Here is a 12983-nt window from a genome sequence, read left to right as displayed (position 1 = left end):
GTTCTTGCAGCTGAACAAGAATGTTCTAGCCCCACACGACATCTGCAATCTCCAAGTACACAATATCTTCACACATTCCATTTCTGTCCAGAATGTCCTCCCCTTCTTTGTAACCCTGAGAACCCCCATTCTTCAAGATTCAGCCCTATGAGCCTTCCCTTGCTCTTCTGGTTTTTTGTTTTTTCTTTTTCTTTCTTTTTTTTCTTTTTGAGACGGAGTCTTGCTCTGTCGCCCAGGCTGGAGTGCAGTGGCGCGATCTCGGCTCACTCCAACCACCGTCTCCCGGGTTCATGCGATTCTCCTGCCTCAGCCTCCGCAGTAGCTGGGACTACAGGTGTGTGTCACCACGCCCAGCTAAGTTTTATATTTTTAGTAGAGACGGGGTTTCACCATGTTGGCCAGGATGGTCTCGATCTCTTGACCTCGTGATCTGCCTGCCTTGGCCTCCGAAAATGCTGGGATTATAGGCATGAACCACAGTGCCCGGCTCCCTTGCTCTTCTTTGCCCTCATCTCTTTGGGCCCTCCTCCTTGCCTCTGCCCTCTCCTATCTTAATACCCCTTCCCTTCCTTAACCTCAGCATTAGGCTGGCAACATTTCTCAGGATAAGGATTTGTCTTTGTTTATTTCCGTAGTAGCAGTACCCAAGCAACGCCTGGTCACAATAAGTCGAGTGAAACCGTCTCTCAAAAAAACAAAACAAAACAAAAAACGAACTACATTGAGTGGGAAAGGCAATAAATATATCACCTTTGGTTTCTGTATCACTTCATGGCCTCATTCTTCTTTCACACAGAACTTTTCATTTGATCCTTAAAATAATCCTGTGAAAAAGGCAGGAATTCTCAGTAATTGGCCAGGCACGGTGGCTCATGCCTGTAATCCCAGCACTTTGGGAGGCCAAGGTGGGTGAATCACCTGAGGTCAGGAATTCAAGACCAGCCTGGCCAACATGGTGAAACCTGGTCTCTACTAAAAATACACAAATTAGCTGGGCTTCAAACTAAAGCAAATCTTAACATTTGAGTAAACATCTGGGCAACGTGTATTCGGGTTTTAAATACTTTTTCGTTAAAACAAAAACTGTTTAAAAAAAAGAAAAAGAGGCCAGGCGCGGTGGCTCACGCCTGTAATCCCAGCATTTTGGGAGGCCAAGGAGGGTGGATCACCTAAAGCCAGGAGTTCGAGATCAGCCTGGCCAACATGGCAAAACCTCCATCTCTACTAAAAATACAAAAATTAGCCCGCCGTGGTGGTGGGCGCCTGTAGTCCCAGCTACTTGGGAGGCTGAGGCAGGAGAATCACGTGAACCCGGGAGGCGGGGGTTGCGGTGAGCCAAGATCGTGCCACTGCATTCCAGCCTGTGTGACAGATTTTTTGAGACTCCATCTCAAAAAAAGAAAGAGGAAGGAAGGGAAGGACGGGAAGGAAGGGAGGGAGGGAGGAGGGAAAGAAAGAGAAAAGAAAGAAAGAAAAGCTGTTACCTGCATCAGTGGCTTTCAACCTTTAATGTGTATCGGGAGGGCTTTTTTAAAGCACCGATTACTATGTCTCACCCCTCAGTTTCTCATTCAGTAGGTCTGTCATGGGGCCCAAGATTTTATCCCAGGTGATCAGTGCTGCTAGATGAGAGGCTACACTTTGAGAACCACTAATTCAGACAATGGACGTGTTTTCTCCCCCACTCCCTTTCTTCTTTATCTTCAAATTTTTGATCTCCTTCTTTAGTGGATCTTGGTGAGGACCAGATATATTCATCAGCATTGCCTTTAAAGTTAAAAACAATCAGTGATATTCGAAATAGCAATGCTGGAAATCACAGGTCAGATTTAAAAGGGAAAAGGAAACATCTTGAGCATTGAAACCTCTATTTCTCACCTGGACATCTTCACAAATGTTATTCTTGCCACTTCCTCCCTGCCCTCGCCCCCTTTACTATGTATCTCAGTAGGATGCCATTCTGCTCTTTATTCAGAGTCCGACACAAGCCCCCACGTCCATAGCCAAGTTTTCCCTGGTTTCCCAGCAGCCAGTGACTTCTGTAGCATTAGGATTCCTATAATAGTTATTGTCTACATTTCTCAGCAGATTGAATATGTACTGCCTCTTACTACTGGACTGTTTATTCTTAAATGTGTACAGGTATGGATTTAAGTCGTCTATATATTATGCATTTATTTGCCTTCGCCGTTCTGATGGTAAGCTCCTGGAGGGCAAGTCTTGCATCCACTGCTTTGCTGGCAACCCGATTGGTAAGCTTCTGGAAGGCAAGTCTTGCATCCAGTGCTTTGCTGGCAACCCGATTGCTAAGTACCGTGTTTTAAGCTTAATTCAGTCTCAAGTGTTTGCAGCCACATCTGAAGACCAATAAAGCAACTGCTGGTTTATCCTTTGGGAGCTGACAGAATTTCTTCTCCCAAATACATACACAGTAAAATCATAAGCCTAGAATGAAGAAAAAAAAAATCTTACGGGCAATGCAATGGCTGCAAAACTGTAAGGATTAGAAATGTGAACCCACACTTTAATCCAAATTAGGGCAATTTAGAGGTGGTAGTGTAAAGAATAGCTTGCTGTAATATATGCCATGCTGATATACAATTGGCTTTTGCCTTGCCAAAATTAAATTGTGCTTTCTGTATTGATGGTGGGCATGTTTCTGCAGGTCTCTCATTCTAAGCTACAACAGGCCCTAAGAGGTAGAAGTCACATACCTGAATTACCTGTGAAGTTGCTTTCAGATCATATCGTTGGTTCACTCTTACAGAAGGATCACATTAAAATATCTCTGCATTTGTATCCTTGCAATGCCACAACTGAAAGACAGTTATCTCATAGGTCCTTGATTAAATTAGGAGCCTTTTTATTGAACACAAGAAATGATACTTTTCAGGCACTGGGCAGATAACTTGCTAGAAAGGCATTTTTTAACTGTACTAAGATTGAGCTGAGTGCGTGGCTGGAGACACCATACAACATGGACCCTTGCTAAGGCATCTAGTCCACCCGCTTGTTATGTAGAGGGTAAAATGAAGCCCCAAACAGTCAATCGTGAACTCTAAGCCGATCAGGTGGGAAAGCCGGCATCTGTAGAATGAAAACCTAGGGCTGCTTCTCCCACTTTGCCTGAGCAAATATAGTAAGATTACATAGCAAGGCATGTGTAAATTGCCAGTGCCTATTTCTCAGAACCAGACTTGGTGATCGCAAAGACTGACGTGGCCCTCTAGGTGTGCCTATACTGCACCAGAAGAGCAAGCTGAGAAAGCAGTGCTCAAACCTAGAGCATTCAACCTTTCATATCAATAAAGGCAAAAAAAAAAAAAAAAAAGAGCCCAGGTAAGTGAAAAAGCCGCTTTCGGTCTTTACGGCTGTGAGCGCTATGGGCCACAGTAGCTTTCCGTTAACTTCAGATCCGATTGTCGCCCCACTGCCAAAGTTACCTTCCAACATCGTTACTGTGGCACTTTACGCAGTCAAGTGTCCAGCTCCTCAGATGAGCAAGTGGTCGGCCCTAAAAAGGGCCTTTGGGATCGAAACGTGCAAAGCTGGAGCGGCGGCCTAGCCTCCGAAGCCGTACAGGGTGCGCCCCTGGCGCTTAAGCGCGTACACCACATCCATGGCTGTGACGGTCTTGCGCTTGGCGTGCTCGGTGTAGGTGACTGCGTCCCGAATCACATTCTCCAGGAACACCTTCAGCACACCGCGGGTCTCCTCGTAAATGAGACCAGAGATCCGCTTAACGCCGCCACGCCGAGCTAGACGCCGAATGGCAGGCTTGGTGATGCCCTGAATGTTGTCTCTCAAGACCTTGCGGTGGCGCTTAGCGCCCCCTTTGCCTAAGCCTTTTCCGCCCTTTCCTCTGCCAGACATGACTGCCGCAGCCCGGTAGACAGCTTCTGTCAGGGCGAGCACGGTCTTCCCCTGATATACAAGAGTATCGGACCAGATTGAAAACCGAAAGCGCGCCGGCGGGAAGCGTTCTCAATTGTCCCCGCCCTCTCGACATTTCGTCATTTCTTTTCTGTTTTCCTCTCCCTCCTCCTCCACTCTGCTCAGGTCCCTCTCACCCTTTTTTTTTTTTTTTTTTAACCGCTACGCCATAGTCCCCGGGAGAATTCAGATCCCAACCGGGGCTTCCGGATTCTGTAGTGGCTTTGGCCTGTGTCTGGTCTGAGGACGCCGGGAAGGCATTGCACTGAGGCTAAGGGAAAGGTCTTCTGGAGGGAGCCTCAGGAAGAGCAAATGGAGGCCAGAGACTGGCAGGAGCGCGCCAGCGCAGGACTTAATCCCGACGAGCGGATTCAGAGCCGTGCTTATATAAAGCTTCAGGAAGCGCCCTTCCGACGATGAGGCCGACACGCGAGAGGCGACCTCAAGGGCGGCGGCGCCAGGGATCTGTGCGCCAAGGGAGGACGGGAGGGAGCAGGTTCGCCATAATTCCTGGCTCTAGGCTCTGTTTTGTTGGACCGAGCAACTGTATTTTAGCTCACACAGGAGAATTCTAGCCCTGGAAAAATTGGTCTCAGCATGCTGCCAAGCTTTCTCATGGAGGTCAGCGAATCCCAACACACTGTCGGTCAAAGCCGTGCTGGAAGAAACAAAACAGTTCTCCCTCGGTAGAACTGAGGGGGCATTGGTCCAGGGCTCCCGCGGATACCAAAATCCAGGTTGCTCAAGTCTCTCATAGAAAATGGCGTAGTATTTGCACGTAACTATGCACATCCTCCCGTGTACTTTAAATAGTCTCTAAATTACTTTATAACACCTAATCCAGTGTACATGCTATGTAAGTAATTGTTATAGTGTTTTTATTTTTACTATCTTTTGTTGTACTTTTTTTAAAAAAAGAAATTCATTTGTTTAGTATTTTCGATCTTGGGGAACCCGCGTATATGGAGGGCCTGCTACATAGAGAAGACTGAGGGATATTCTGTGCATCCGTTTCTGCGGATCCTCCAAATCGGCCGTTGTTTTCAGCCAGGATTTAGTGCCCAGCTGTGTCCTTTGGAGGCCCCACATGGAGCTAGCAAAGTTTGCTAAATCGGGTTTTGCAAGAGGACTGTCTGCTCCATACTGAGAGTAATTACCACAAACTGCCCTGTGAAGTTGGTTGGGGTTCTTACTGTTAGCACGTTTATTACTTTATCAGGGCTCTCTGTAGGAGAGTCTATGAGAAAATCTTCTGGCTTCTGCTGAAAGAATCGTGTTTTGTTGGGTTTTTTTTTTCCCAAAAAATATTATTTTTAAAAACTCTTCTGTGCCGTGTTTAATCTCTCCCTTGGATCCACCTTCTATGTGCTCATAAATCGTAAATCTGTATTCAGACTTCTGGACTCGAGACACGTAGATCCACCTGGTGGTTCTTCAGTCATTTTAAGCCCAAAACTCAAAATCTCCCGAAATCAAAATGTTTAAACTTATAATCTCCAGGGTGTGACTTACGGGGGATGAGGGGAGCAATTCTCTCCCTCCCCGCATAAAGCTGGTTCTCCTGTCTGCTCATTGAACGGTTCCACTATGCATCACAGCATCTACATGCCTAAACCAACACCCCAGCATTGGCAACAGATATCTTCCTCTCCCTTGGCTGCTTCAGGACAGAGAAGAAACATGCTTGCCCTTTTCTGACTCTTTAGCAACTCTGGCCGAATCTATCACATTATTTTACATCTCTTTACATCTTACTACTCCCCCATCTTGGCTGTGTGTTCCCTACTGGCAGTGATTTTTGTTTATTCATTTTTGTAAACTGACACTTAGTTCAGTGTCCAGTATAAGCTCAATAATAGTTTATAAAAGGAAAAGTTCCTGCATTTGATTGCTTTTAAACACTATTAGAAAAGACATAACCAAATTGCAACATGATAAAACAACCGCAAAACAAGGCTGAGAGAAGTGGTGATTTCTGGTGTCAGAGGGCACAGGACCCTGGGCAGAATCAGAGATACGGTGTCTATGCAGTTCCCTTTTTAAGGGGATCAGGACATGCTACCTCCAAATGTGCCAGTTTCGACTTAAGAATTATTTTCAGCTGAAACAAACAGCTAAAATCCCTTACCTGTTTAATATCAGATCCTCCTCGCAAATCTCAAATTTTTAACTCAGTTGTCATAAATCTTCTTCAGCACTAGAAGTAAATCTAACCTCAGAGATGAGAAGTTGTCACCACACCCAAATAGACATTGTCACAAGACCCGAATCTTCCATCTATTCTAAAGGCCCATTTATCTTTTCAAAAGTCATTTGGCTTTCCATATGTCCTTTAGTCCTCCTCCTTTTCCCCTGCTGTTAGGTAGATCCCAAATTCTAACCACTCCTTTGAGTTACTCATCTCAGAGCGCTCCCATGTATACACTTTTTTTTTTTTTTTTTTTTTTGCCTCAGGGTCTTACTCTGTCACCCAGGCTGGAGTGCAGTGGTGCAATCTCAGTTTTAACCCCCAAGTCTGTGGTATTTTATTATAGTCCCCCTAGAAATTAATACAGGATCCACCGTCTGCCAAAGTCTCACTCCCTGCTCAGACCGACAATGGATGGTGGGATCCTTTGTGATATGTACTCTGTGAGTTAGAAGTAGTAACTTAGAGCTGTTGAGGACAATACCTCTGCACCTCATCCACTGAATTTTGTTTTCAAAGATACAGTCTGAAACTCCCAGAGGGTGAGTGCCTTTCCAGTGTGTCAGAGCCATTAGTGGCTGAGCAGACGGCTGAGCATGTAGATTTCTAGGTCAGGGCCCTCTCCCCAAAGAATCATACTCCCTGGTTGAACTGAACCTAAATCAGGTTTAAAACTAGACAGATGCCAACCAACTTAAAATTCCAAAGATGTCCAAGATCTGCCCATGGCCCTGGGATTTGAGGACAACCTGTGCATGCCATGGCTATGGCAGTTCAGGGGTCTCTAGCTTAGTGGGAATGTCTATGTCCTAGCTTAGTGGGAATGTCTATGTCCTACCTTCACCCTTCTGACTCTTCCGCCCGCATCCGCCCCTCCTATGACAATGGAATATTCATTCCCCAAATACAGCACCGTGAAAGAGAGGCAGGAACACTGGATAGTCTAAGACCTGGTCTTTCTTGGCTAGTGTGAGACAGTGGAGGCCTCACTACTTGGTCTTTTCTGGTTTACTGTCAAAGGTTGAAGCTGGGGCCTTGTGGCTGCCTCCTGTTCTCTGTTCCAGGGATGCTACACAATAGAAGCTCTGGGCCTTGACCATGGAAAGGTCCCATGAATTCTCCACTCAGCCCAACTGAGCCCCCTGCTCTCACAGTGGGTGAGGAAACGATAGGCAGTGCGAACAGGTGTATGCACACTCACTGAGGAAGTGCAGCCTGTCTGACCCAATCTCTCTCACCCAGCCTAAGGTCAGGCCACGGCAGGACACTGTTTCCTTAACTATCAGCCGCCATCTTGGGGATTTCCCCACAGGGCCAGGGCAACAGAATCTGGTTCTCACTGTGACCGTGGTCTGGAAGGACCATGAGGAATTCTCCAGTGCTGTCGGGGTTTCCGATACTGGCACAGACAGTTTAGTAACAGCTTTGACACCTTTTGGTAATAGGACAAAGTTAACACTCCTGCCACTATCCTGTGAAGGCCAACCTTCCTAGGCCCCATAGGAAACTTTTGGAATGGCTTTGTTGGGTTGAGAAACTGGGGCAAAGTAGTACCCAATTTTTTCATGTCAGTATCAAAATGTAATCATTTCAGGTACACAGAGTTCCGCACTTTCAGATTAGTCTTAAAGAAAAGAAAATCGCCGAGAACGGTGGCTCGTGCCTGTAATCCCGGCACTTTGGGAGGCCGAGGCGGACGGATCACCTGAGGTCAGGTGTTCGAGACCAGCCTGACCAACATGGTGAAACCCCATCTCTACTAAAAATACAAAAAAAATTAGCCGGGCTTGGTGGCGGGCGCCTGTAATCCCACCTACTCAGGAGGCTAAGACAGGAGAATCGCTTGAACCCGGGAGGTGGAGGTTGCAGTGAGCTGAGATCGCACCATTGCACTCCAGCCTGGGCGACAAAAGCGATACTCCATCTCAAAAAAAAAAAAAAAAGAAAATCAAGTAAAGAGCAATTCACATTCTCTTGAAAATTCTCATTATGCCCAGCTGGTTCCGGGGAAAGCCTGCCATGAAACTGGTATTGTTACTTAGACTTAGGGTCCTTTGATCAGAATTGATGATGTCCTCAGCTAAGTCAGTGCTAGGAGTGGGCAGAGATGAAGTGAGGGATGTGATGGAGTTGTAGAATATAGATTTAATAAGATTTAGTGTTTTAGGGTGGGGCGTGATGGCGCATGCCTGTAATCTCAGCACTTTGTGAGTTCACAAGGTGGGCCGATCACACGAAGTCAGGAGTTCGAGACCAGCCTGGCCAACACAGTGAAACCTCCTCTCTACTAAAAATACAAAAATTGACCGGGCGTGGTGGCTGACACCTGTAATCCCAGCACTTTGGGAAGCCAACGCGGGCAGATCACGAGGTCAGGAGATCGAGACCATCCTCGCTAACACGGTGAAACCCCGTCTCTACTACAAATACAAAAAATTAGCCGGACGTGGTGGCGGGAGCCTGTAGTCCCAGCTACTCGGGAGGCTGAGGCAGGAGAATGGCATGAACCCGGGAGGCGGAGCTTGCAGTGAGCCGAGATCGCACCACTGCACTCCAGCCTAGGCGACAGAGCAAGACTCCGTATCAAAAAAAAAAAAAAAAGAAAAAAAAATTGGTGATTTAGGCATTTGGAGAATGCATGCAATAAAGGAGCTTCTGGCCTGAGGAGCTATGGGGTTGATGTTAGATTTCAGTAACATGGAGAATGCAGAGAGAAGAAATTGCTTTTATTTTTGTTTTTGTTTTTTTGAGAGAGTCTCTCTCGGTTGCCCAGGCTGGAGTGCAGTGGCGAGATCTCTGCTCACTGCAACCTCCGCCTCTCGGGTTCAAGCGATTCTCCTGCCTCAGCCTCCCAAGTAGCTGGGATCATAGGCGCCTGCCACCACACCCAGCTAATTTTTTGTATTTTTAGTAGAGACGGGGGTTTCACCATGTTGGCTGGGCTGGTCTCGAACTCCTGACCTCAAGTTATTCACCCGCCTCGGCCTCCCAAAGTGCTGGGATTACAGGCATGAGCCACCACGCCCGGCCAGAAATTGCTTTTGAAAGCAAAAAGATGCATAAAGTCCCTCCCGACATTAAAAGTTGAGATTCCTGTTCTCTACCTAGGAGAACACATCCACCAGTTGTTATTACTCTAATCAGTAAAGCGTCTCAGCTGGAGAAACTTGTGAGTAAGCCCTCAGCAAATCGATAAGGAAAACGAAAGGCAGGGAATTTGACGAGATCTTCCCAGGGGTTAGGGAGAAAAGAAGAGGACTGAGACAGGCACCCTGGGCAAGCAGGAACATTGATGGGAGTTGGTAGATTAGGAGAATACCAAGAGACAGAAGGTAGCTGGAAAGGGATGAGGACCACCAGAAGAGAGTATGTCCCAAGGAGGCAAAGGAGGTGTCAACAGGGTCATAGTGTGCACCGAAGTTCAGAAATAATGATTATAACTTAACATTCCTTAAGCTCAGTGACTGCTGACTATGCTTGATATTTTATGTCTTACACATCACCACAACAATCCTGCAAGGAAGGCAGATGTTTTATCATTCTCACTTTACAGACTAGGAAGCTTTGAGTATTTTGCCCAAGTTCCCCAAACTATTAAGTGTCAGGGCCAGGGACTTTGTCCAAAGTGCTAGGTCTTCCAAAGTTCATGTGCTTGGGCAGAAAACAGCCACCGAGAAGCTTGTACTGGAAACTCAGAGAGGAAGTGACAGGAGGCATTGTGATACACAGGGTTGAGGGCCTCACTGCTTCTCCTGACTTCTCTACCTTTTCAGACAGCATTCTTCTCAGGTTCTAACAAGCTTACCCTCTCCTACCTGTTTTAGCAGTTCCTCCCAGATTCATTTATCCTTCCAGTTCCCCGTGAAATTCTGAGTGCCGTCAGAATGGGCATTTTGCCTTGTTCATCTCTCCAAGTCAGCATCCTGGGGCATAGCAGATGATCAGGAAATGCCTGATTGCCCTAATTCCACTGGCCTCTGAATTCGCACTCAAAAGGGCATAATACCCAGGCCCCTCCTAGGTTTCAAAGAATTCTCAGGAATTTGCAGGCCAGAAGCAAGTATAGCCTGCACTCTGGAAGGAACTTCCTCCAGGTTGGCCCGAGAAGAGGGAGAGGTAGCTGCCCTGAGCTGTACCCCTTGCCTACAAGTTGCTACAGTCCACCATCAGGATAGTTGTGTAGCCTTAGCTGAAGGCAGAGTTCCCCTCAGTGCTCGAAGATAAATACTTTAGGGAGGAGTGCACATCTGTGGTAGGCTGAATAATAGCCCCACAGAGATATCCACATCCCAATCCTTGGAATCTGTGAATATGTTACCTTATATGGCAAAGGGACTTTGCAAATGTGAACAAATTAAGGACCTTGAGATAAAGAACTTATCCTGGATTATTGAGATGAGCCCTTAATATAGTCACATGAATCCTTAGAGAGACGAGAGGGGCAATCAGGGAGAAGGGGGTGTGATGACAGAAGCAGACATTAGAGTGATCTGTCCAGGTGCTAAAAAATGCCAGTTTCTAGACGCTGGAAGAGTCAAAAAATGGATTATATACCTGGAGCCTCCAGAACAAACCAGTCCTTCGGACATTTGTTTTAGCCCCTTAAAACTTATGTTGGGCTTCTGACCTCCAGAATGGTAAGAGAATAAATTTGTGTGTTTTTTTTTTTTTTCGTTTTGATTTGTTTCATGTTTTTTTTTTTTTTGAGACGGAGTTTCGCTCTTGTTGCCCAGTCTGGAGTGCAATGGCGTGATGTCGGCTCACTGCATCCTCTGCCTCCCAGGTTCAAGCAATTCTCCCGCCTTAGCCTCCTGAGTAGCTGGGATTACAGGCACGCGTCACCATACCCGACTAATTTTTGTATTTTTGGTAGAGATGGGTTTTCACCACGTTGGTCAGGCTGGTCTCGAACTCCTGACCTCAGGTGATCCACCCGCCTTGGCCTCCCAAAGTGCTGGGATTACAGGCGTGAGCCACCACGCCCGGCAAATTTGTGTTGTTTTAAACCACTAAGTTTATGGTAACTTATTAATGCAACACTAGGAAATGAATACACCGTTCTTACAAAAGTCACTAGGCTCTTTTTATTTGGCGGAGGAGGGGCGGGCGGGGGAAGATCTGAGTGTCATCAGGAGCAGAGTATAAGGTATACTTGGAGGGAAAGAGGAAAGGAAGTGGGCAGCAGAGGTGAAAAGGAGATCAGGAATGGGAAGTCGGGGGCCCCACAGTGAACCTTTCCTTATGGCTGACTAGGCTCCTTCATGGGCCTGACCAGCCTCCTTCACCTGCTCAGCCCAGAATTTGTAGAGAGATCTGTTGTCTTTGCAAGTGGCACTGAGCTCTCCTAGACAATTGCTGGCCTCCCCCAGCCATGGACCTCTGTAGAGCTCCCTGGGGTCATCCAGGGCAGGACGGTGACAGGCTGGCTTCACCGTGGTCATATAGCAGAAGTGGCAAGCTCTTCTTGCTCTTGAGGAAAGCTCACACCTAGATTGTTGCAAGGATGTTGTACAGGTTGAGCATCCCTAATCTGAAGATCCGAAACCCTATGCTCCAAAATCTGAACAATTTTGAGCACTAATGTGGTGCCTCGGTGGAAAATTCCACACCTGACCTCACACAACGGGTCATACAATGCACAGTATTTCCCCCAAGGAAATAAAAGGCCCTCCCAGCCCCTTTCCACTGAGATATATCTTTTCTGCACATGCCCGGTTTCCCCAACGTGCACACACCCACAAAGGGTCATAAAATGGCATGTGTGCAGGCCAGTGTCGTCAACAGCACGTTCCCCATAATGCCCCACGTAGGAGCCAAGACCTACGTGCCTTACTCACTGTGGGGTTTTTTTGCTTATTCTCTGCTCTGTGGTATAAAGATATTGTTGAAAATATCAAAAAGGCCTGCAGATACCCCATGAGTAACAGTGATTTTAAAAGAGAAAAAGCAAGGCCAGGCGCAGTAGCTCATGCCTGTAATCCCAGCAATTTGGGAGGCCGAGGCGGCTGGATCACTTGAGGTCAGGAGTTCGAGACCAGCCTAACCAACATGGTGAAACCCCGTCTCTACTAAAAATGCAAAAATTAGCCAGGCGTGGTGGCACATGCCTGTAGTCCCAGCTACTCGGGAGGCTGAGGCAGAGGAATCACTTGAATCCAGGAGGTTGCAGTGACCCGAGATTGTGCCATTGCACTCCAGCCTGGGCAACAGAGCAAGACTCTGTCTCAAAAAAAAAAAAAAAAAAAAGGGAGAGAAAACATTTATGTTTATAGTACAGAAAGCCAAGTTGTTGGAGAAAATGGGGCACAGTGTAAGTGTGTATAAGGTATTTATGAAACATAGATGGATTTCGTGTTTAGTCTTGGGTCCCATCCCCAATACATCTCATTATATATATGCAAATATTCCAAAATCTGAAACCTGAAACACTCCCAGTCCCAGGCATTTCAGATAAGGGATACTCAACCTGTGTTAGTTTCCTAGGGCTGCCATAGCAAATGACCACAAACTTGGTAGCTTAAAACAACAGAACTGTATTCTTCCACAGTTCTGGAGACCAGAAGTCTGAAATAAAGTACCACGCTCCCTCTAAAGGCTCTCAGGGAGTATCCTTCCTTGCTTCTTTCAGCTTCTGGTGGCTTCTGATGTTCCTTGGCTTGTGGCAGCCTCATTCCAATCTCTCCCTCCATCTTCACGTGGCTTCTTACTCACCTCTGTGTGTCCGAATTTCCCCCTCCTTTCTCTTATAAAGATACCAGTCATTGAATTTAAGGCCCATCCTATATCCAGCATGATTTCATCTCAAGATCCTTAACTACTTACATCTTCAAAGCCCCTGTTTCCAAATGCGTTCACATTTTGA

The 12983-nt window shown here is 46.7% G+C and overlaps 1 protein-coding gene across 1 annotated transcript; it reads right to left on the bottom strand.

Annotated features, from left to right (window-relative positions):
• Positions 1-1374: 1374 nt before the first annotated feature.
• On the bottom strand, positions 1375-3942 carry LOC129020885 (histone H4). The gene is made up of 2 exons (XM_054465783.2): positions 2715-3942; positions 1375-2445 (listed from the first exon to the last, which is right to left on the bottom strand). Exon 1 carries the CDS (start codon positions 3871-3873, stop codon positions 3562-3564), a length of 312 nt encoding a protein of 103 aa, XP_054321758.1. The 5' UTR covers positions 3874-3942; the 3' UTR covers positions 1375-2445; positions 2715-3561.
• Between the last annotated feature and the right edge of the window lie 9041 nt (positions 3943-12983).

Source organism: Pongo pygmaeus, chromosome 1 (assembly GCF_028885625.2).
Source record: "Pongo pygmaeus isolate AG05252 chromosome 1, NHGRI_mPonPyg2-v2.0_pri, whole genome shotgun sequence".
NCBI lineage: Eukaryota > Metazoa > Chordata > Mammalia > Primates > Hominidae > Pongo > Pongo pygmaeus.
Note: the sequence above shows the minus strand (reverse complement) of the source record. Positions and strands in the feature narration are given on the sequence as shown.

Coding starts and splice junctions, on each gene's coding strand:
- LOC129020885 (XM_054465783.2), bottom strand. CDS start 3,873: ATGTCTGGCAGAGGAAAGGGCGGAAAAGGCTTAGGCAAAGGGGGCGCT.